Source organism: Pseudopipra pipra, chromosome Z (assembly GCF_036250125.1).
Source record: "Pseudopipra pipra isolate bDixPip1 chromosome Z, bDixPip1.hap1, whole genome shotgun sequence".
In the NCBI taxonomy this organism is placed as follows: Eukaryota; Metazoa; Chordata; class Aves; order Passeriformes; family Pipridae; genus Pseudopipra; species Pseudopipra pipra.
This window is the reverse complement of record NC_087581.1, coordinates 74,221,584-74,240,275: the sequence shown is the minus strand read 5'-3', so window position 1 is coordinate 74,240,275 and position 18,692 is coordinate 74,221,584. Positions and strand designations below refer to the sequence as shown.

The following is an 18,692-nucleotide window of genomic DNA, read 5'->3' as shown; positions in this document are numbered from 1 at the left end:
GTATATTTACTGGGTTAGTAAATAGCTATCATAATAGGCAAAAAGGTTGTCATCACTATGTACTACGAAAAACTGTGCCCAGTTTCAAACTGTGCCCAGTTTCAAACTTTGCCTCACATGCTCAGTATACTATATTTTAACAAATTCATATAAGCCATATATCCTCCAAAACAGGCTTCTAACCATGAAACAGACACAAGAGAAAATACAGTTGTCTTATTGTAAGGTCTTAAGACCTTATTGCAGCCTACCAATACTTAAAGGTGGCTTATAAGAAAGATGGAGATAGACTTCTTAGCAGGGTCTGTTGCAACAGGACAAGGATTAATGGTTTTTAACTAAAAGGGGGTAGATTTAGACTATATAGAAGTCAGGGTGCACCCTCAGTTCCTTCATGATTCACTGTAAAGCCTCCACGACAGAAATATTGGAAATGCTTGGGTAATTCATTCCAAATAAAAGCCGAAATACATGAAAACAAGCACACAGTCATAGGTTTCAGACTACTTGGCCTCTTCTTAATTTGACTTTACAGGTTTTTTCTCAGCTATTCTCCACAACTTGCTTGTAGATCCATCAGTGTCTACTGTCTAACTTCTTTCTTTTAATAGTTCTTTTTCAATTTGTATGAGACTTACTCAGAAATAACTAAATAACCTCAGAATGTCCCAGCAAATCAATGAGCATTTCATTCCTGACAGACAAAGTGTAAGTTCATTAAAATCCTAAAATTTTAAGAAATTTAATTTTGCTGAACTCCTGTTTTTAAAGTGTTGTTCTTTTTCTATTCCTGAGTACTGTTGTCTAACCAAAACATATGTCAATGAATTAAACTGTTAAGAATTACAAATATTGAAACACCAGATCAGACAGCTGGATGATCCAAGGTACAAGCCAAGAAGTCCTTGACATCCAAAGAGAAATGAAAAAACACACACAAGTGCAAGTTTATAGGGAGAGGTAACCAGCATTTCAATGCAGGTATATCTGTCCCAAGAAGTAAATCACAAACATTTCCATTTTGAACCATAAATAAGAGACCACCTTTTCAATGTTTATTCATTACAGTCTTGGATATACTGCAACATAGAAAACAAAAGTCTTGAAAAAACCCATTTTTGCTGAAAATTCTGGCACAGACTGAGAAGTAGAGGTGAAAGGTCAGTTCTTCATTAACTGAACCAACACAATTAAAATTCTAGTATTAAGTTGATAATAAAAAAAAAGTCAGATTCTCCAGTTCTGTTGAGGAACTAGAAACTTACTGTCGCAATAAAATTAAAACCCTCTGAATCAAAAATTTTACATGGATTTGGCATTACACCATGTTTGGTTCAAAAATTACCCATAATACACTGGAAAGAGAAAACATGTATAAAATCTAATGAACGACAAAACACACAAGTTGCATTAGGTACTTTTATAAAATAGAACAAAAATAATTTTCATAATTCCAGTGCCATTAAAAATTACTCTTACAAAGAACACCTATTAATATAACATGGCCATGCACAGGGCACAGATTCACAAAAGAACTACACATTTTCAGAAAGGAAAATTTGGTCAAGCTAAAAAAAACACCTCTGAAAACATCGGTCAAGCCTTATAGGCTTTCCACCCCTATGTTTAAGCTATTATGTATACACTGTCTTATTCATTTGTATTCCTTTGAGGGAGAGTAAAACACTGAAAAAATGAATCCCATACTAAAAAAAATAAAGAAAAAAAAAGAGAATGTTTTAAAAGAGGGATATTTACTGTTTCTGTTTTACTCCATTTGAAAAGAGATGGACTGTAGCATTCTCACAAGCATGTACGGTCTTCCAAAACAATTCAATAAGCGTGGTATTGGGAACGAATTTCCAAGCCAAAAGCAATTCATAAACATGGTTTATAAGCTGAGAGCAGAGGAAAAGGTGTGACCAAGTTCATAAAAGTGAAACCTGCTTCAGAAAAGCTCTCTAGTTGCTGCATGGTGATTGCAAGAGTGAGAGGAAGCTGTTCTAGCCCCACCAGACAGAAGTCCATCTCAGAACCACACTCACTTCACAGCTCCGAAAATCTCTGCTCAGAGAAGGCCTGCTGGAGAATGAAGTAACCTTCTTAAAGACCAGTTTCACCAGGTCATCATTGTTCTCATCAGGGAGAGGTCTGTGACAGCACATATCTTAACTCCCTATGCTGTGTTTGGCTTCATAACAGACCTAGGGAACCTGGATCCCAACACTAAAGTTCAGAATCATAAACAAAACAAAAAACATCTACCATTTTAAACAGCACCTAGTCCTAAAACAACTGCAGTCTACACTGCACAATTTCAAGTAATTTATTTTATTCACATTTTATTCTTTTAAAGGACTAAAGGACGTGCACAATCTTGGTTTCTGAAATGCAACAATAATGCAGTTCAATTGGGTAGCTGCCCTTCTTGTCACTAAAAACAACACAGCTTTTCTATGACAATGGCAAGAAAGTTAAAAAGTAACCTGGCATTAAATATGTGTCTTGCAACTTTGAAAAAGCAATTTAGTAGCTAAAACCAAAAGACTTGAGATCAACCTTCCTATGAGTGACCTTAGTCAAAGATGCACTCAAAGGCCCCAAAATACTGTTCAGGAACTCATGCTTGCCATGACAAAAAGCAAGGTGGAATTTCACGCTCAACACACATAGCTGTGACAGCAAAGGAAAGAAGAGATTCAACGTTAACTTGACCAAATAATTTTCCAATCAGACTGGTCATCCATATTAAAACAGTTGATGCTAACTTCAAATTATGCCTTGCATAGCAAATGTGTCTAGATCCCTTTCTGTGACAATCTTCTGAGACACAACAAGGAAAATAAAGCAGTTCAGGAGGAAGAAATGTTAAGTGCACATTAGGTGGGTGAATGGACTTACTGTGTGTGTATTTTGTTTTTTAAACATAAATCATCATCACATATGGTAAAAGCAAACCTTCAAGAGTAGCAAAATATTTAACTTAGATTCTTCTATAAAAATAAGCGTGATAGTCCCTATATCACAATCGCTGGTGAATAGAATTACAGTGATGTATGTAAGGGAAATAAAACCACTTTCTCCAAAAAGCTTTGTGATCATGCCCACTGAGCAGTAAGAAACCGAGAAGAAATTCTAATCACTATAGAAAACAATTTAATATTATCTTTTCTTTTAATCTCAACTGCTGTATTCTCATGCTGTGCTACATCCACTTGAAGCAACAAGGGAAGAGCTGAATGACAGTAAGCCATGTTTGTGCTTTCAACTCCTCCGTGCAATCTTTCCTAACTTTTAGGCTAACTCTTCACCCACTGAGTCACAGTGGCTATTACAGTTGCTTCAGACACCCAGACAGGGTGGAAAAAATTCTGCAGATTCCAGTAAGGCTTGAATCAAATGCTCAACATGTTTGTTTCAATGCAAGACAGCTTTGGGTGGCAGTGCTGACAAAAGCAGCAGCCCCACCTCCATTTATCCCCAACTGTTTGTTACTGCTTACCTGATTAATTTTTCTTATATCAGCAAAACCACTAGTTTAGTTACATTAATCAAATGAGTCAACTGATCTAGATTAAAACAAGTAGTTTTTTCCCTCCTAGAAACAGATTGTCTGGGTACAACTCTCCCTCACCACTTAACATCATTAATGCAAAAAAGAAAAAAAAAAAGACATTTTGCTCTGTCTGATAACTAACTGCATGCTGTTGTGCATGCAGCTCCTATTTCATTATGAAGACTATAACCAACCAGCAAAATTACATCAGAAAAGGCAGAATTTTTTTTTGGAATCACTTTACTTCGGCATTCAAGCATTGCCACACTCTGAATTCCAAGTATATTAACCTCAGTAAAAGCCTCCTGAAAAATGATTAAGACAGGAAGGAAATAAGGGAGATTTTACTTAGTATTAGATTGTTCAGAATTTCATGGCATGGTACAACCCACCAAATGGGTATACACAGGCACCAACAACAGCATCTAAAAGACTGTGAGAACTTATTTCTCAGTCTATTGCATATAATCAACAATATTACATGGCTAAATATAGCTAGTTACTAACAGAAAATCTGCATCACCATCATCATCAATTATTTTATTGTCATTTGTACATCTTAGTATTACATGCACACCTAGATAAACTGACATACAAAATAAACTAGTAAGTAAGAACTTAGCTATTTAGAGAAGTCTAGAAGTATCTTCAGCTTTAGCAGACCTGTACATAAATAATGTTCAGGCTGCTAGTCTCACTAGTTATGAGGACTATAAGATATAAAAAAATATATTAACAATTCCATTTGTATTTTATACCATATTTTTATATGGATCCATTGAAAATGCAAGGACACAAAAGCAACAGCACTGCACCCCCAAATTGCTATTCAGCAATGTAAAATGTTAAGCATCAATGTGGTGTGAGTTATTTACATGCTGATGTGCTTTGCTAAGTCAGCGTGGAAATATATAAAATATGAACAGATGTGGCATGCAAAACCCTAAATTTGGGATTACAGTTAAGGATTCATTATTTCTTAAGTCACTAAATATAAATCCACACACAAGCACTGCCCCTCCCCTTTGTCTGCCTTTGAAAGAAGTTTGGATACAATTAAATTCTTCACAGGCAGGAGATTAAACAAAAGCAAAAAAGAATAAAATTACAGAGTAAATATAAGCTGCTTTCAAAACAAACTATGGCATTTCTCCAGTTATTTATTTTATCCTAATTGAAAGGTTCTTATTTTTAATAGCAATGCTTGCTTCCCTCCTGATTTGTGATTGCTACTTACTATTCCCAGGTTCCAGACTTGATGAAACTACTGTTATGAGCCATCAAAACTACTCACTCATCAAAATGCCACCTCTTTTAAGATTTAAAATGACAAACTAATAGTGACTATGTCATAATTAGACTGATATAGACTTCAACACAGTACGTATGCAAGTTGTGTCTGAAGCAGTTTCTGAACTGACAGACTGACAGTGTGTCTAGAGATGCAGCACCTTTAAATGACCAGTTTAATCCAAAGCAGTTCTGAGAAGGATTCACTCACTTACATGGATCCAGCTGTTGGCCTTCACCTCCACAGGGTTCTGTGGCTCGCTGCTGTACAGACAACACAAGCACCACATCAGAGCCTTCTGGCTTTCATCTGCAGGGAAAAAAGCAAATAAAGATACATTTAGAGGGAAAAGAAAAACCCAAACAAAACACAGACAGAATTACACACAAAATCCCTATTCATCCACAGAACTAAAGCCCTAAATATCAGCCTCAGCTCATACGGCTCCTCTTCTACCAGATGCACACCACACATTTAACATTATTCATTTGTACACCTTGTGTAACCATTTCCTTCAATAGCAGTTTAAAAGGTATCAAAGGGTTCAAAAGCTATATAATAATTAGATGGTCTTAGAAACTTGCAGGACCTAGTAACTCATTTACATAAATAATACCTGAAGCTATGAAGGAACTTTCAATTCAGTATCTAATATCATTATTAATAAACGATAATCGACAGTAGTAAAATAGTTATTACATTGTGTCCAAAGCTTGCACATCTAAAGTATGCTCACTTACGGAAAACTAAGGTTTGTGAAGTATGAAATCATTCACAGCTAGAATGTGAAATACCAAGTTCTCTGTAAAAATATATTGAGAATCTCCATGTCTCAGGAAAACTACATTTCTGCAGACAGCAGAGTAGGTAAATGCTGATGGGAAAAAAGTCCTATTATGATTTTCTGTTCCGATTGGGTTTTACTTAATTCTAACCCACTGTTGGAAATGAGTTCTCTTCTTTAAGAATCTACCATAATGAGCAATACTGTCAGTGCTCAGATACACAGACTTTATTACAGAGGAGCTGATTATCTGGAGTAAGCAGGTAAGAGCCATTTCACTCACGATTATTTCCCACAACTTTGTTTTCAATAGGCTTTGGTAGGTTTTTTCTAATATTCTTTGGCAGATACTAAGAGTTTCTACAGTGAATTTAATCCCAGAATGAAACTACATGATTGAAGTGAAAATTCTGAAAACTGGATGTAGTATTGTAGCTCTGATATAATACTCAGTAAGCAACACTATGATTGTTAAAAAAAATACAAACAAGTGATACCACATGAGGTTTAGAAACTATATTGAGACAGTTTGATTATCAAGCCCAAGGAATGCTTTCTTTTGTTTTCTGTGTATTTGTTATCCAGGATGTAATAAACAGTATTATTTAGAAGTGCTTTGTTGGGAAAGCCTGAGGAAAAAATAAAAGCTCCATTAAGTAATGTCTGTATTTTCACCAGGTGACCAGAGATGTTAACATTGATTTAAACCAGTATTCCTCAATAAATGTCCAACAAGCCTGTAGGCCATTACTGACCTCCCACTGACTAACATCTCTGCAATAGAAATGGTTTCCCGAACATACACTTTTAACCAACTACAATTTGGGGTATTTTGACATTATGTGTTTGAGGGTTTTTTTTAATAAGGATTTTTACAAGGCTAATAATTTCCTAGGTTGTGTAAGACTGAAGTTAAAGGACATATATTGCATGCGGCTCAGCACAAATTCAAAGTATCCTTATACCTTGATTGCAACCATATTCCAATAGCATTCAGACATCAGCACTAATAGGCAACTTTATCTCCTTCAAAAACATTTCACCTAAACTCTATTATGACATTATAAGGGAGGAAAAATAAGCAAAGAGTGGTTTATTTGTTTAAACAGCTAAATGATAGCCAGTTGCTTCTGGGAAAATGAAGATTTTAAACATTATTAATTACTAGTACTAAAATATGGCCTGATTATAAAGTCTGGCTATTGAGATAATTTTCAATTACATGAATTACACAGAAAGAGACATGGAAAAAGAAACGAAGTTCAAATCTCCTCTCTCTAACAGCATACACACAATTCAAGTATTCCTTCTTTTGACTCACCTGGTTTATACTGTATGTCTATAGTATGCCAATCAGTCATTTTATTTAAGTTATAGGGCTTTTTTGACTTAGAAAAAATAAAGAAAAGAGGTGAAGAAAATGCATATAACTGCTTGAACAGACTTCTGGATGGTAAGATTTTTTGCTACACATGATGACTTGTTACATACTATAAAGTAAATTGCATGTACTGTTGCCTGTCAGAACTGAAATCAGTATGACAAAAACAAAAATGATGAAAACAAACCTTAGATAAACAAAGCTGGCATACCTTGCCAGCATGAATATGCACAGATTCACCCAGATAAATTCAAACCTCAACCCAGGTGAGACTGAGTTACACTGGTGTCATAGCTATGCCAACAGCTTCCAAAAAATAAGGAACTGGAACAGCTTCAAACTTTCCCAGTCAAAATTACTTTTTGACCAAAACAGGCAGCCTCCCACAGATCTGTGAGAAGCAGGAAAACAGCCCATAAAATCCTCTTGCTGAAGAACCCAGTGACACGCTCTGAGGGCCACCTTCAGGTTCACTGCTTTCTTTTCACAACTGCTCTGGAATGGTGGAGGAAAGCTGGGAAGATTAAGAATAATGTAATTATTTTAATATCTCAAAATAATTACAGCAACTGCAAAAAATTATCAAATCCAAAGACCAAACACACAGTCACAGAAAACTTACTGGGGCATTTTTTCCTCCCTGTTTTCTAGCAACTGTGATCTCCATGGAAAACATATCATCATGATATGCACTGAAAACCATTATCAGGATACAAATTAAGGCACTTGATCTTATTATGGCATGAATGAATGCTGACTATCCAAATAACCAACCAACTAATATGTCCAGAGAAACAAAATTAAAAACTCAGCAGTGGAAATCACAGCCCAAAAGAGGTTACCAACTATCTACTAGATAGGTGGGTAACGTATCTCCAACTAAGGGAATAAAACTTTTCTATAGGAAATTTAAGACAGATTGGAAGTTGTTTTTGTAAAAAAAAAAACAAACAAAAGAAAACAAAACAAGCAAACCCAAGAAAATCCAAACAAACAAACAAAAAGGAAGTAAAAAATCCCAAACCAACCAACCAACCAAAAGCTTAAACCTTTATGATCAATCAGACTGCACTTCTTTCCTGCCAATCTCAGAACAAATTTTTTTTAAAAAAGGGAAAAAAAGAAAAAAAGGGAATGTTTTTCTCACAACACACTGCAGTCTCAGTCATCCTGAGATACAGGCAGTTTATAAAAACCCTGTCATGAGTGGGGCCAGATGGAAGGAAATAAACTCTAATCTTAGAGCCAGAAATATTATTTTTAGAGCTCGTTGTAAAATTTTATTGAAATATATCAGAAAATGTTGATTAGCTAAAACTGAGCTTCCTGTGGACATGAATGCGCCCACAAGCACACTCACACACTGACACACAGAGCCCCCAAGAGAGCCCCCAGCATTTTCAGTGTTAGTCTGGGCTCAAAACCCAAACCAGGAGGGTCCTACTGAGAAGATAATCCCCCAGCCCACAGAAAAAAACATTGGGAATTCCTTACCAAGACTGAATTCCTCATGTATCCCTTGTGGTTGAGGACCACAAGTAGAGCCATGAGATTTTCTGCAGTCGTGCTTCCCTCACATTAGCATTCTAAATAGGGCCAACGTGGTCACCTCCTGCCCAGGAGTGTTTATGAGCAGATTATTTTCCCTCAGAGGCCACGCTTCCTCCACTCAGTGGTCAGCCATGGCAGCTTCCAGCACCAACAGACAGCCATTTAAGGTGACAGGTATTGTGGTTTGGACATGATACAGAAGTATAAGGTTTTTCCTTCTCCATTTATGAGTAGAAAGACTGAACTGAACAAAATTAGTTCCTTCTACTGCGAGGGTGGCCTGGCCTCAGACACATGCCTGAATGAGCTATTTATCCAAATGAAAAATTACATGAAACCCACTTGAGAGTCAGCATCTGCTACAGCCAGCACTATCTTAAAGAATATCTTCAGAACTAGTGCCAAACAAAACGAAAAACTGCTGAATCTAAAATGGAGCAGTCCAAAGGGTGCTCAGGTGGCTCTAAGAAGAGGAAGTGGTGGGAACGTGTAAGCAGACATCTTCAGGTCTACTGATGTCAGAAAATCCCTTTGATTCATCTTTAAGCATGAAAGTGAAGGATTCCACTTTTAGCAAGTAAAGTTCTCTGAATTCTTGCTTGCCACTCTGAGACAAAACCAAAAAACCCTGTAGTAAAACTCCACCCTCAAGCAAACTTCAGAGGTAACAATCAACTTGCAGAAAAAGTGCTTTTGCAGCTTCAGAAAATGCTGAAGGGACACAAAAAAGAGCAAAGAAGTAGAGGAAACCAAGAACATATTGCTGGGATTGTTGTGAAAAGGAGCCAAAAGCAGACACAGATGGCTTTCAGCTTTGATGAAAAATATAGATGAAGGTACTTTCTATTAAACAATATATTGTCAGCTCAGAAAATTTGATGTTCTAAACACCTGTATATTCCAAACGAAAATTTAGAAGAAAAGCATGTGTGTAATTGTAAACATCAACAGTTACATTCTCAGAAACTATGATTACAAGGGAAACCTTTATATTGCAAAAAATACATCTATAAAGTACAAAAAGGCTTTTCAAAAAGCACACATTTGCTGGTCTGCAAAAGTGGTCCATGGACTGTGTTTAGACAGTGTTCTGTCTATGGTCTCTTCCCAAATTTTCCCTTCAGGGGAGAAGTGCTGACATTACACACACCGTGTGTTTGTGGACAAGTTCCCTCTGCCTGTGCTTGGAGCTGACTGAAGGCAAAGCCAAACCAGCACATACACTGTGCTTGACATAATAACCCCAATAGGTGAACACAACATTGGCCTTGCCTGGATTTCCCCAAAAGGAAGCAAAAAGCAGAAGAGACAAAACGTGATAATTTTTTTTCTTAATAAGAGCAACAGGCTGATTAAAGGTTATTTTAAGGGCCTCACACAGAAGCTCAGAATTAGTTTCTGCTCAAAAGGAGGTCCCAAGTGATTTATCAAAATATCAACATCTCAATTCCTGGAAAAGGCACAGAACTGCTGGTGAGGGAGCACAAGGAGTGTCTGCTCCCTCTCAACAGGTTTCCTGTGCCCAATTTATTTTCTCTTCTATAATCTCACCCACACACATGTTCACTACCAGTAACAGCATTTTGTTTTTTTCATATGTTTTTTTCCTGTGCCACCACTTAACTGTTTTAATTTTGACTCTATGTGCATTTTCACTAGTTGAGGATGGAGAGGTAGGGAAAATACACGTTCAGAATAAATTCAATAAAAACAAACTCAATCATAACTTAGGGGAACTTTACACTAATTAGAGAAATGTAAGTAGCAGAAAAGTTAAATCTCCTATATTAGCATATCTAATAGAATATTCTGATACGTAACTGGAAGAGACTTCTGTTGAAAGTCATTTGAAGCATTAGATTCTATACATTCTGAGATCCTAGCAAAATGTAACCAATATAACAAGAAAATAAGACTGAAGATCATGATGCACCTAAACATTCACTGGGTTTAAAACCTACTGGTCCCAAGTCAAGATTCTGTAACTAATCCATGAAAGTCATTAGATCCAAAAGCAAACTTAACAGTTCTCAAAGCCACATATTTTAAATAACATGGCTAGTCTTTTCATCTCAAAATTTTACTTCAGTAAAAAAGAATGTTGTGTTTTATGGAAAAAAATTATAGTCTATAACAAGTCGTATTATGTTAATTTCTCTGGAACTAAGTTTATGGAACTGCTACAGGAATATCATTAGATGTTCTTACCATATCCTATAACAAAAGGATTCCAACAGAGCCTTCCTAAAAGCTGTCCAATTAAAGGGAACTGCTGGATTGCTGCAACTGAACCCTGCTAAAACATAAAAACAGGCAAAAAGATAGTAATTATACTGCACATCAAAAGTAGGTTAGCAGAACTGGTAATGATAGAGATTGTTATAAATTACAATCCCAATGGTTTTACTGTGAAATCATCTGGAAGCAAAATACCTGCAGGTTTGTAATAAAAGCAGAACTTCCTGAAATTTGCTATAATGTCATAATTCAAGTAAGTTAAAACTTAACATAAGCGATTTCCTTACCTAATACTTAACTATGGTAGAAAATTAGTTCATTTGCCTCACATCCAGCAACCAGAACAGTATCAGTAACCAAGATCCCATTGTATGAAAAGCCCTATTAACATACATTTTTGTTGATCCTCACTGCTTTAATACAGTCTCACGGTTTCAGAAGAAATTAATACCTACTATGGCACAAAACTAGGTATCTTTCTGTTACTTCTGCTTGCTTTCTTTAAATTAAATTACTTAAATTAACTTAAATTAACTTACTTAATGTAACAGTAACAAACTGACATTTAACCTCTAACCAAATAGAAAGCAGCTTCACTATAAAAGTAATAAACAGTGTAGTCTATATACAATCCTGTGTAATCAGTCTTATTTTTCCATTTTTGTAGCTTTACTATCTAATAAATGAAGGCTTTGAAAAATAGTGCTCTGGTGAGATAACATGCATAACATGATAACCATCTCCTACTACTGCAATAAATTCCTTACATTTGTCTCATGTTTGGGGCTAGGCCCAGACTTTCTGGGGCCATATTCGCAAGGTCCATTTCAGGCCAAGCCTCAGATTACTTGAAGTAGCAATGTTCTTTTTTTCTCCCCTCTTAAGAAAAAGATACATAAATATAGGAAGAAACACCACTCCCCAAAAATCTTTTATTTAAAATTTAAATTCAGTTCAGAAACAAACCCTTTTCTGAAGTCTTCAGATAAGAAGAATATTTAAAAAGGAGTACCTCCATAAGAAGCAAGCTTTATGCCATAATGCAGTATTTCTAAAGCTAATTATACTGAACATATACACTGAAAAAGTCATGCTCAGAAAAATACAGAAACAACTAAACATAGAAACAACTAAATTTACTTTTATAAAAAGCACTCAAGTGAGTGCAGACAACAATTAAACTACTAAGCAGAACAGGCAGCAGCACGTCAGTGGTCTGCCCATGCTGCCAGAATTCACTGTGTGTGCCATAACACCGGGGTTAACGTGTCACCAGACCCTCTAAAGTTTTAAGGATCAGTTACAGATTTACATGTTAAGCCCTTTAAATCATCCAACTTATGACCTGACAACCAGAATCAAATTCTTGTTTATTTAAAGAGTTTTGTTAAGAGGCTAGAGCACTGGCTGGGAAATCTCACGTGACATCAACCAATAAAGGAGAAAAAGCTCTTTTCCCAATAAATCAGGGAAACAGGAAGCACACTCTTGTTTGCATTACCTGTGTCTGTTTCCCCAATTTGCCCCTCTGATCCAGCAGCACATTAAGTCAACAACACAAACTTCTTTGCTACTTGTAGCTTCTGGTTTTATCAAAACATGGTGCAGATTGTTTTGCAGGGTGTCTTCAAAACAGATTACTCTTCCTTCTAAGGTTACTTACCACATCTTTTAAAGTTTCATAAAGTTGATGTAGAAACTCCTGCAGCTGGGGCAAGTGAAGGCACACATCTTTCTGGGATTTTAATGTAGTGGCTTGACCCCATTCAACAGCTTTATCCAACCAATATTCAAAGTTCAGTTTGGGCACTGTAGTGTCCTGGGCCATTACACAATCCTGAGAAAGAGATTATAACTCCACATTAGGCAGCAATAAACATTGTCTTCAAACCAAGAATGAAACTATGAAGAAGGATTTCTGCTAAGTTGTTTTGTGTTCACAGTGAAAGTGGGTGTAGGGGGTGTCTGTGCTCACATCTCACAAGGCTGGCAATTTTATCTGTAGTATAAAGAAGGTAAACTCATAACCCCATTATGACAAAATGGCAAAAGGGGACACAGTAATCAATAAATTATCTCAGAATGTAGCACCCAGATGTGTCTTAGGCTTTTCTTATCTCAATTTGTCATCATCAATATCTCACACAGAAAATATTAGAACAATGTGAGTGTGCATTTGTTTAGAATGCTATGCATGATGAAAAACTGAAAATGTCTGTTCCAAGATAAATTAAAGCATTAAGACACAATCAAAAGAAAAGGGATTAGAAGGCCTTTGCTCATTGTAATTTCTGTATTTCTAATTTATCATTAGCTCTAAGTGCAAAAAGAGTATTCTCCTTAAAGAAAACAAATTAAATATTTCAGCTCTGTTGTTGTTTGTACTACCATACAAAGGAGAAAGAAAAAATACAACCATATGCAGCTTTACATATAACTCGATAATAAATAAAAGCTTTATCATATATGATCTATACCCAATGGCACATTTCACTGTAAAAAACGGCTTTTTGAGAGATAAGCATTATCACCAAGCCAGAATGTTAAAATCTAACCAAACTGCCCCAGGAAAAGACACCAAAAAAGAAAACAGCCCATTTTTTTTTCTGCTTTATTATTATATTTTTCATTGACAGAAGAACAGAGAATAGCACAGCAGGCACTACAACAACTTTTAAATGCTTCTGAAAGAAACACTTCTTAGGCTGAAAGAGCAAATGAGCTCCTCAAATCAACGGCAAATGAGGTATTCAATCATTGTTCTTTCTGTCAAAACTGTAAAGACAACTGTCAAGTAACATGACTGTGGTGGCACTTTTAGAAAAGAATTGTTGCCCGCCTGGAAACAAATTCAGACACTCATAGATGCCACAGAAATCAGTGAATGTATATCTTTGTAAGCTACAAACCAAAAAAATAAGCCAAAACCTCCACAGCAGCCCTGCAAACCAAGCTTGCTTTATGCAGCTAGCCCTTACAGTCACAGCATCTGTACAGCATGGGAACCTGAGCCAGATAAAAATCTGAAGATCATTAATATACTTGATTAATTTCTATAAGTAATACATAAATAAATACCCCATAGTGAATTACAGCTATTATTTGAGTTTGAATCCTGTCCAGCAAAACAAAAAAAACAACTGAGGTAAAGCTGTTGGATTGCTAGAGTACAATGCATATTTGCCCCAAACTTGTGCAAAGCCAAGTAAGCAAAGCCACTGCTTTTGTGTTCTTTATTACACTCCCATTTCTATGTGCAACTGTTGCTGTCAGCAGAGTTCTTAAGGGATCTATGCAGAGCCAAGATCTTCCGGGTCTTCTGTGAGTACCAAAACAGGCCACGAGAGCCTTCATCCCCATAGCTAACTGAAGGGACACAGATCACAGCAGCAATCAGTCATCAAACACACTTATCACAGGGACATAAGAAAGACTTTTAGAACAAATTAAAGCCAGCAACTGAACTTACACATGTGAGTAAATTAATGAGCCTATCTGATCTTCCCAGATAAGATTAATCCTCCCAAATAACTGAAAAACCAGTCCCCTAACAAAACGGCTCCTAAAACTTTTAGGAAAGGAGAAAAGAAGGAAAATCAAAACAAACAAATAAGAGGAACCACAAACACTCAAGCATTTTGGGACCAGTTGACTGTGTATCAACAGAGGATCTGAGGTAAGCAAAGCAAGCAGGTTAATCTACACTAAGTACCCATTACTACTATTCCAGGATGCAGAATGGCAGAGTCATCACAACGTGGTTTTTTCCAGAAGCCTGAAAGCCCAGCTCCACAGTACGGGAGGTGTTTTATCTCCCTTCTTAATTACAGCTAAATAAACTGGATTGCTGGTCTGGTGAGACTCATTAATTCCTCAGCCTGTCCAGAGCCATTGGCATATAAAAAAGACTGAGTTGTACATTATTCTTCTTTATCTACTACTACTAAAAAAAGGCAAAAATGAGAACATCAGCACAAACCATGAGTGAAAGGAAACATAAGCAGTGTATCTATTCCATACAATGCTAACTGCAAGTGTGCACTTTTAATTGCTTCTGATAGCTAATTCCCTTAAAGAGATGTGTCCTGAGTGTCTTGGATACAAGCAAAGTACTCTCCCATCAACAGACGTGCACTGGTCACAAAGGAAACAAACTAGTTCTACATTCAGTGCTATTCAAAATCTCCGCCCAAAATGCAGTGCATTTTCCACACTTGTCTTGTATGAAAGCACTGGCAAAGGAAAAAGCACCAAAAAACCCTCCAACTATACACTCAAGAGTTCAGAACCTATCCTGGTTCTGAACCAGGACAGTTTCCTGGACTTGTTTCTTTCACATAATTTTCTTGACAAAAGCGAAACACAGTTCTGTTTCTAAAACAGAGTTTAGAAATTTTAGCTGCAGTCCAATGCTCAATTCATGGACATATTCATGGGCAAACACGGAGGAGTTTTATGTCCATTTCTAAAGCAGATTAAAGGACACATAAATATATTTTTGTCTGCAACCTATTTTCTGAAACTGCTCAAAATTCTAATATATCAGCAATAAAGAACATGTGATCCCTATGATTAAGAGAGCAGGTAATTTGCAGTGCATATTTGCAATAAATTGTGGTATGTATACTTGAAAAAAAGGGGAAATAAACCATTTAGAGTGACACATGTAAAAATCTTTATTTGTACTCTCTTTTGGGGGAGCAGGTAAGGTTGTGCACTTTTGTAAAGTTTTAGACAAGAACTACTTTTGTCAATTCAATGGTAGCAGAATCCCTTACAGCAACTCTTAGGAACTGAATATAATCTCTTTGGAATACCATCAATTCACATTCTTATAAAATTATCCTGAAATCAGCAGAAGAGTAAATTAAAGTGACACTTCTAGGAATGGTTGTATTATTTTTATAGGCCATTGGCACTCGTTTAGCATTTAGTATGTGCTTCAATTCATCCTTGATCAAGAATGTGATTAATTTAATATGCACTAATATTTTCTGCATCACAACACTAATTGCACAGTAACATAAAATCAGAAAAAATAATTATCACAAGCACCTGCTCCGTTTGCAATAGCAAACTGAAACGAACTGCATGTAAGTACAACTTCCTCTGGAAATAAAACCAAAGAACACAGTTTTGCCAAAAGAAATCTGCAAAATCTGGCAAACTAAATAGCTGTCAACGAGAGATGGATGACATTATCATTCAGTGTTTAGACTAACAATTCTCCTGGAGAAAGTAATTAACTCCTCTATTTTGCTCCTCTTTATTTATTTCCTGTATTTACTCTGATAATTAGTATCTTAACAGTTGTCAGAGCTTTATTCTGAATTATGTTACCAGGTCTGGCTGGAAAAACAGCCCAATTTTCATCTTTAAGGGACTGTGGCAGGTTCCTAAAAGCGCCACTTTCATGGGCAGTGTATGTATTAAACCTCTTGCACAGGTAACATTGCAAACAGCAAAATGATGCTTCCAGTTGCCTTCTGTTGCTCTGCAGACTAGAGAAGACTTGCTGCCCCGAGGAAGCCAGCTTTGCTGGGATTCATACCACATGTCCCTCTCTAGAACGCTCTGAAAACATTACACCTCCCTGTTCCTGCAAAAGGACTGTTCAATCATAATAAAGCCATCCCCTTCCACAGGGCAGTTGTTTCCTGGAACAGGTTCCCCAGGAAGTGGTCAGAGCACTAAGGATGACAGAGCTCAGGAAGTGTCTGGACAATGCTCTCAGGACTCTTGGGGATGGCCCTGTGCAGGACCAGGAGATGGACTCAATGATCCTTGAGGGTCCCTTCCAACTGAGAATATTCTGTGATTCCTATTCATCAGGCTATAAGCTTCATGACTCCAAAACCATTATTTATTAGCCTCACTTGATAAAAAGTAACCACACAAAAATAATTCTAAAATTTTATGGTTCTAATGGCAGGCTTATCTGGCAGCAGCAGATCTTCCTTCTGACTTACCCCATTTCAAGAGGCTGAGAATAAAACCTTCTCTAATGAGAAGAGCAGAAATAATAGCTCAGCACATCCATCTAGCTCCTATCTTTTGCCACAGGAACAGCAAGCAGGAATGGTATCACTGAATTTTACAGATGTTATTTATTACCCCTCCATAATGAATCCTAACAGGACAACAAGGCAATCAACCATCATTTTCATATACAAAATATGCAAGTACCAGCCCATATAATGGATTTTTAGGCACAAATTGCATTAAAAATCTCATTGCAAGCCACTGGAAGCCACTCTTGAAAGGAATACACCAAAGAAGTTACTAAGACTGCAACACCACAAGTGGTTTTTTTAAGTTAAATTTAAGAGGAGAAAACAGACAAGGAGGTAAGGTACCTTCACATCTCTGTCAGGAGGTTCTACGTAATTCAGCAAAGTACCAAAACATAACATGTCCTAATTGAGAAGAATTTCAATGTCGGCAGTAGCCAGAGCAAAACCCAGCAAGGCCCACATAAAGCTGTCCATACTAGTAGACAGGGAATCAGATGGATGTGCAAAATGGAAACTTTTTTCAGTTCCAGATTTGCTCAGGGCACACCGATGTTAAGCAGATCAACATGGCCTTCCAAAACAAAAGTCCGACTTGAAAGAAGCAGGGGGCTGCTCACTCACCCTTTAACTCCTTGCTTGCTCTTCCATATCTGAATTGCTCACCTCTGAGCAGTGTACAGTGATCTACCACAGAAAGGTAACAACAATACATGACAAAATACAGCAGAAGCCAGAATTAACATTCTGGGCTTGGTGAACAGAAGCACAAACAAGTACCCATCTTCATAATCTCCTAGAATTGAAGCAGGGGAGGTGTGAAGTACATCTCCTTTCAACGTATTGCCTCAGTAAGGTTTACATATTTTGTTCTGCACAATCTGAATAGCAAACCTTACAAGATATTTGGGTAACATTCAGGTCACTGTAAAGTGGCAATCTCTCCTTGTGCTTGAGGAATAGTTTTTTGGGAGACTGCTCTAGTGAAAATTAATGCTAAAATATCCTTGGATTTAGTTTGTCACTCAGCTCATTTTCAGCTGACTTCTGTGACAACAGTTGAAATAAAGATAACACAAGGGAAATTGCACCTAAAAAGAATGCAAACAAAAAATAAATGCAACTCTGGAAAGAGGCATTAGGTCTGATTCAACCTCCAAACTACAGGAGGCAGAACTGTTTCTGGTATCTGGCAACATAAAAATAAAAGTAAGATATTTTACATCACTTAGCAAAAAGTCCTATCATCACTAACACTAGTTTAGCTTCACTAACAGTTACAGTAACATCACACATCGATTGTCTATGAGTCTCTGAAATCAGTAGTCTAAACACTTCATAAATGAGATCTTCTTTTGCAGGTTACATGAAAAGGAATGAAATGCTGGTTCTGTTTACATCAGTGGAAAAATTTTTGCTAGTCTCACAGGAGCCCAAATTTCACATTAAACTTTCATGACACTGAGAAGCTCATCCCCACAGGAGCTTACCAAGCCACTACAGTCAAAAAGTTAGACGTTTTAGCAATAATTGTAAAATTGCTGTTAAAGTTTATTGTTTGTACCCATTTTCCTACACCAAATCTGCCAGCTAATGCATCACTTCGTACCTCATGGCTTACCTGACATGAACTGGTACTATACAGTTTTCATTACACAGTTCTGGCAATTATTATGCTCTCACACAGCTTCACGTAAGCCAAAGCAAAGTGAATGTAGTTACCTAGAAAATGAGTAATTTTTGTACGAAACACAAATTCTGCTTTTTCAGTTAAACTTTTAAATGTGGTTACACCATCTCCTACAGTTTAAAACCAGTATTTGAGATTTTTTTACTGCCACTTCACACGTCTGAAATGCTTTCTTACACTTCAGAAGAAC

At 36.7% G+C, this 18,692-nt stretch overlaps 1 protein-coding gene across 6 annotated transcripts in view; it reads right to left on the bottom strand.

Annotated features, from left to right (window-relative positions):
* FANCC (FA complementation group C) overlaps positions 1–18,692 on the bottom strand; it is a 63,880-nt gene that overhangs the window by 42,978 nt on the left and 2,210 nt on the right. For 4 of the 6 annotated variants that reach the window (XM_064641357.1, XM_064641356.1, XM_064641355.1 and 1 more), the window contains 3 exons: positions 12,465–12,638; positions 10,772–10,859; positions 5,062–5,156 (listed from right to left, as the gene is read on the bottom strand). In XM_064641357.1, coding sequence (XP_064497427.1) covers positions 5,062–5,156; positions 10,772–10,859; positions 12,465–12,629 — 348 coding nt within the window. In that variant the 5' untranslated portion in view covers positions 12,630–12,638. Of the gene's footprint in view, positions 1–5,061; positions 5,157–10,771; positions 10,860–12,464; positions 12,639–14,629; positions 14,764–18,692 lie in introns of those variants that run through there. The other 2 variants (XM_064641358.1, XM_064641359.1) reach the window with 2 other exon arrangements.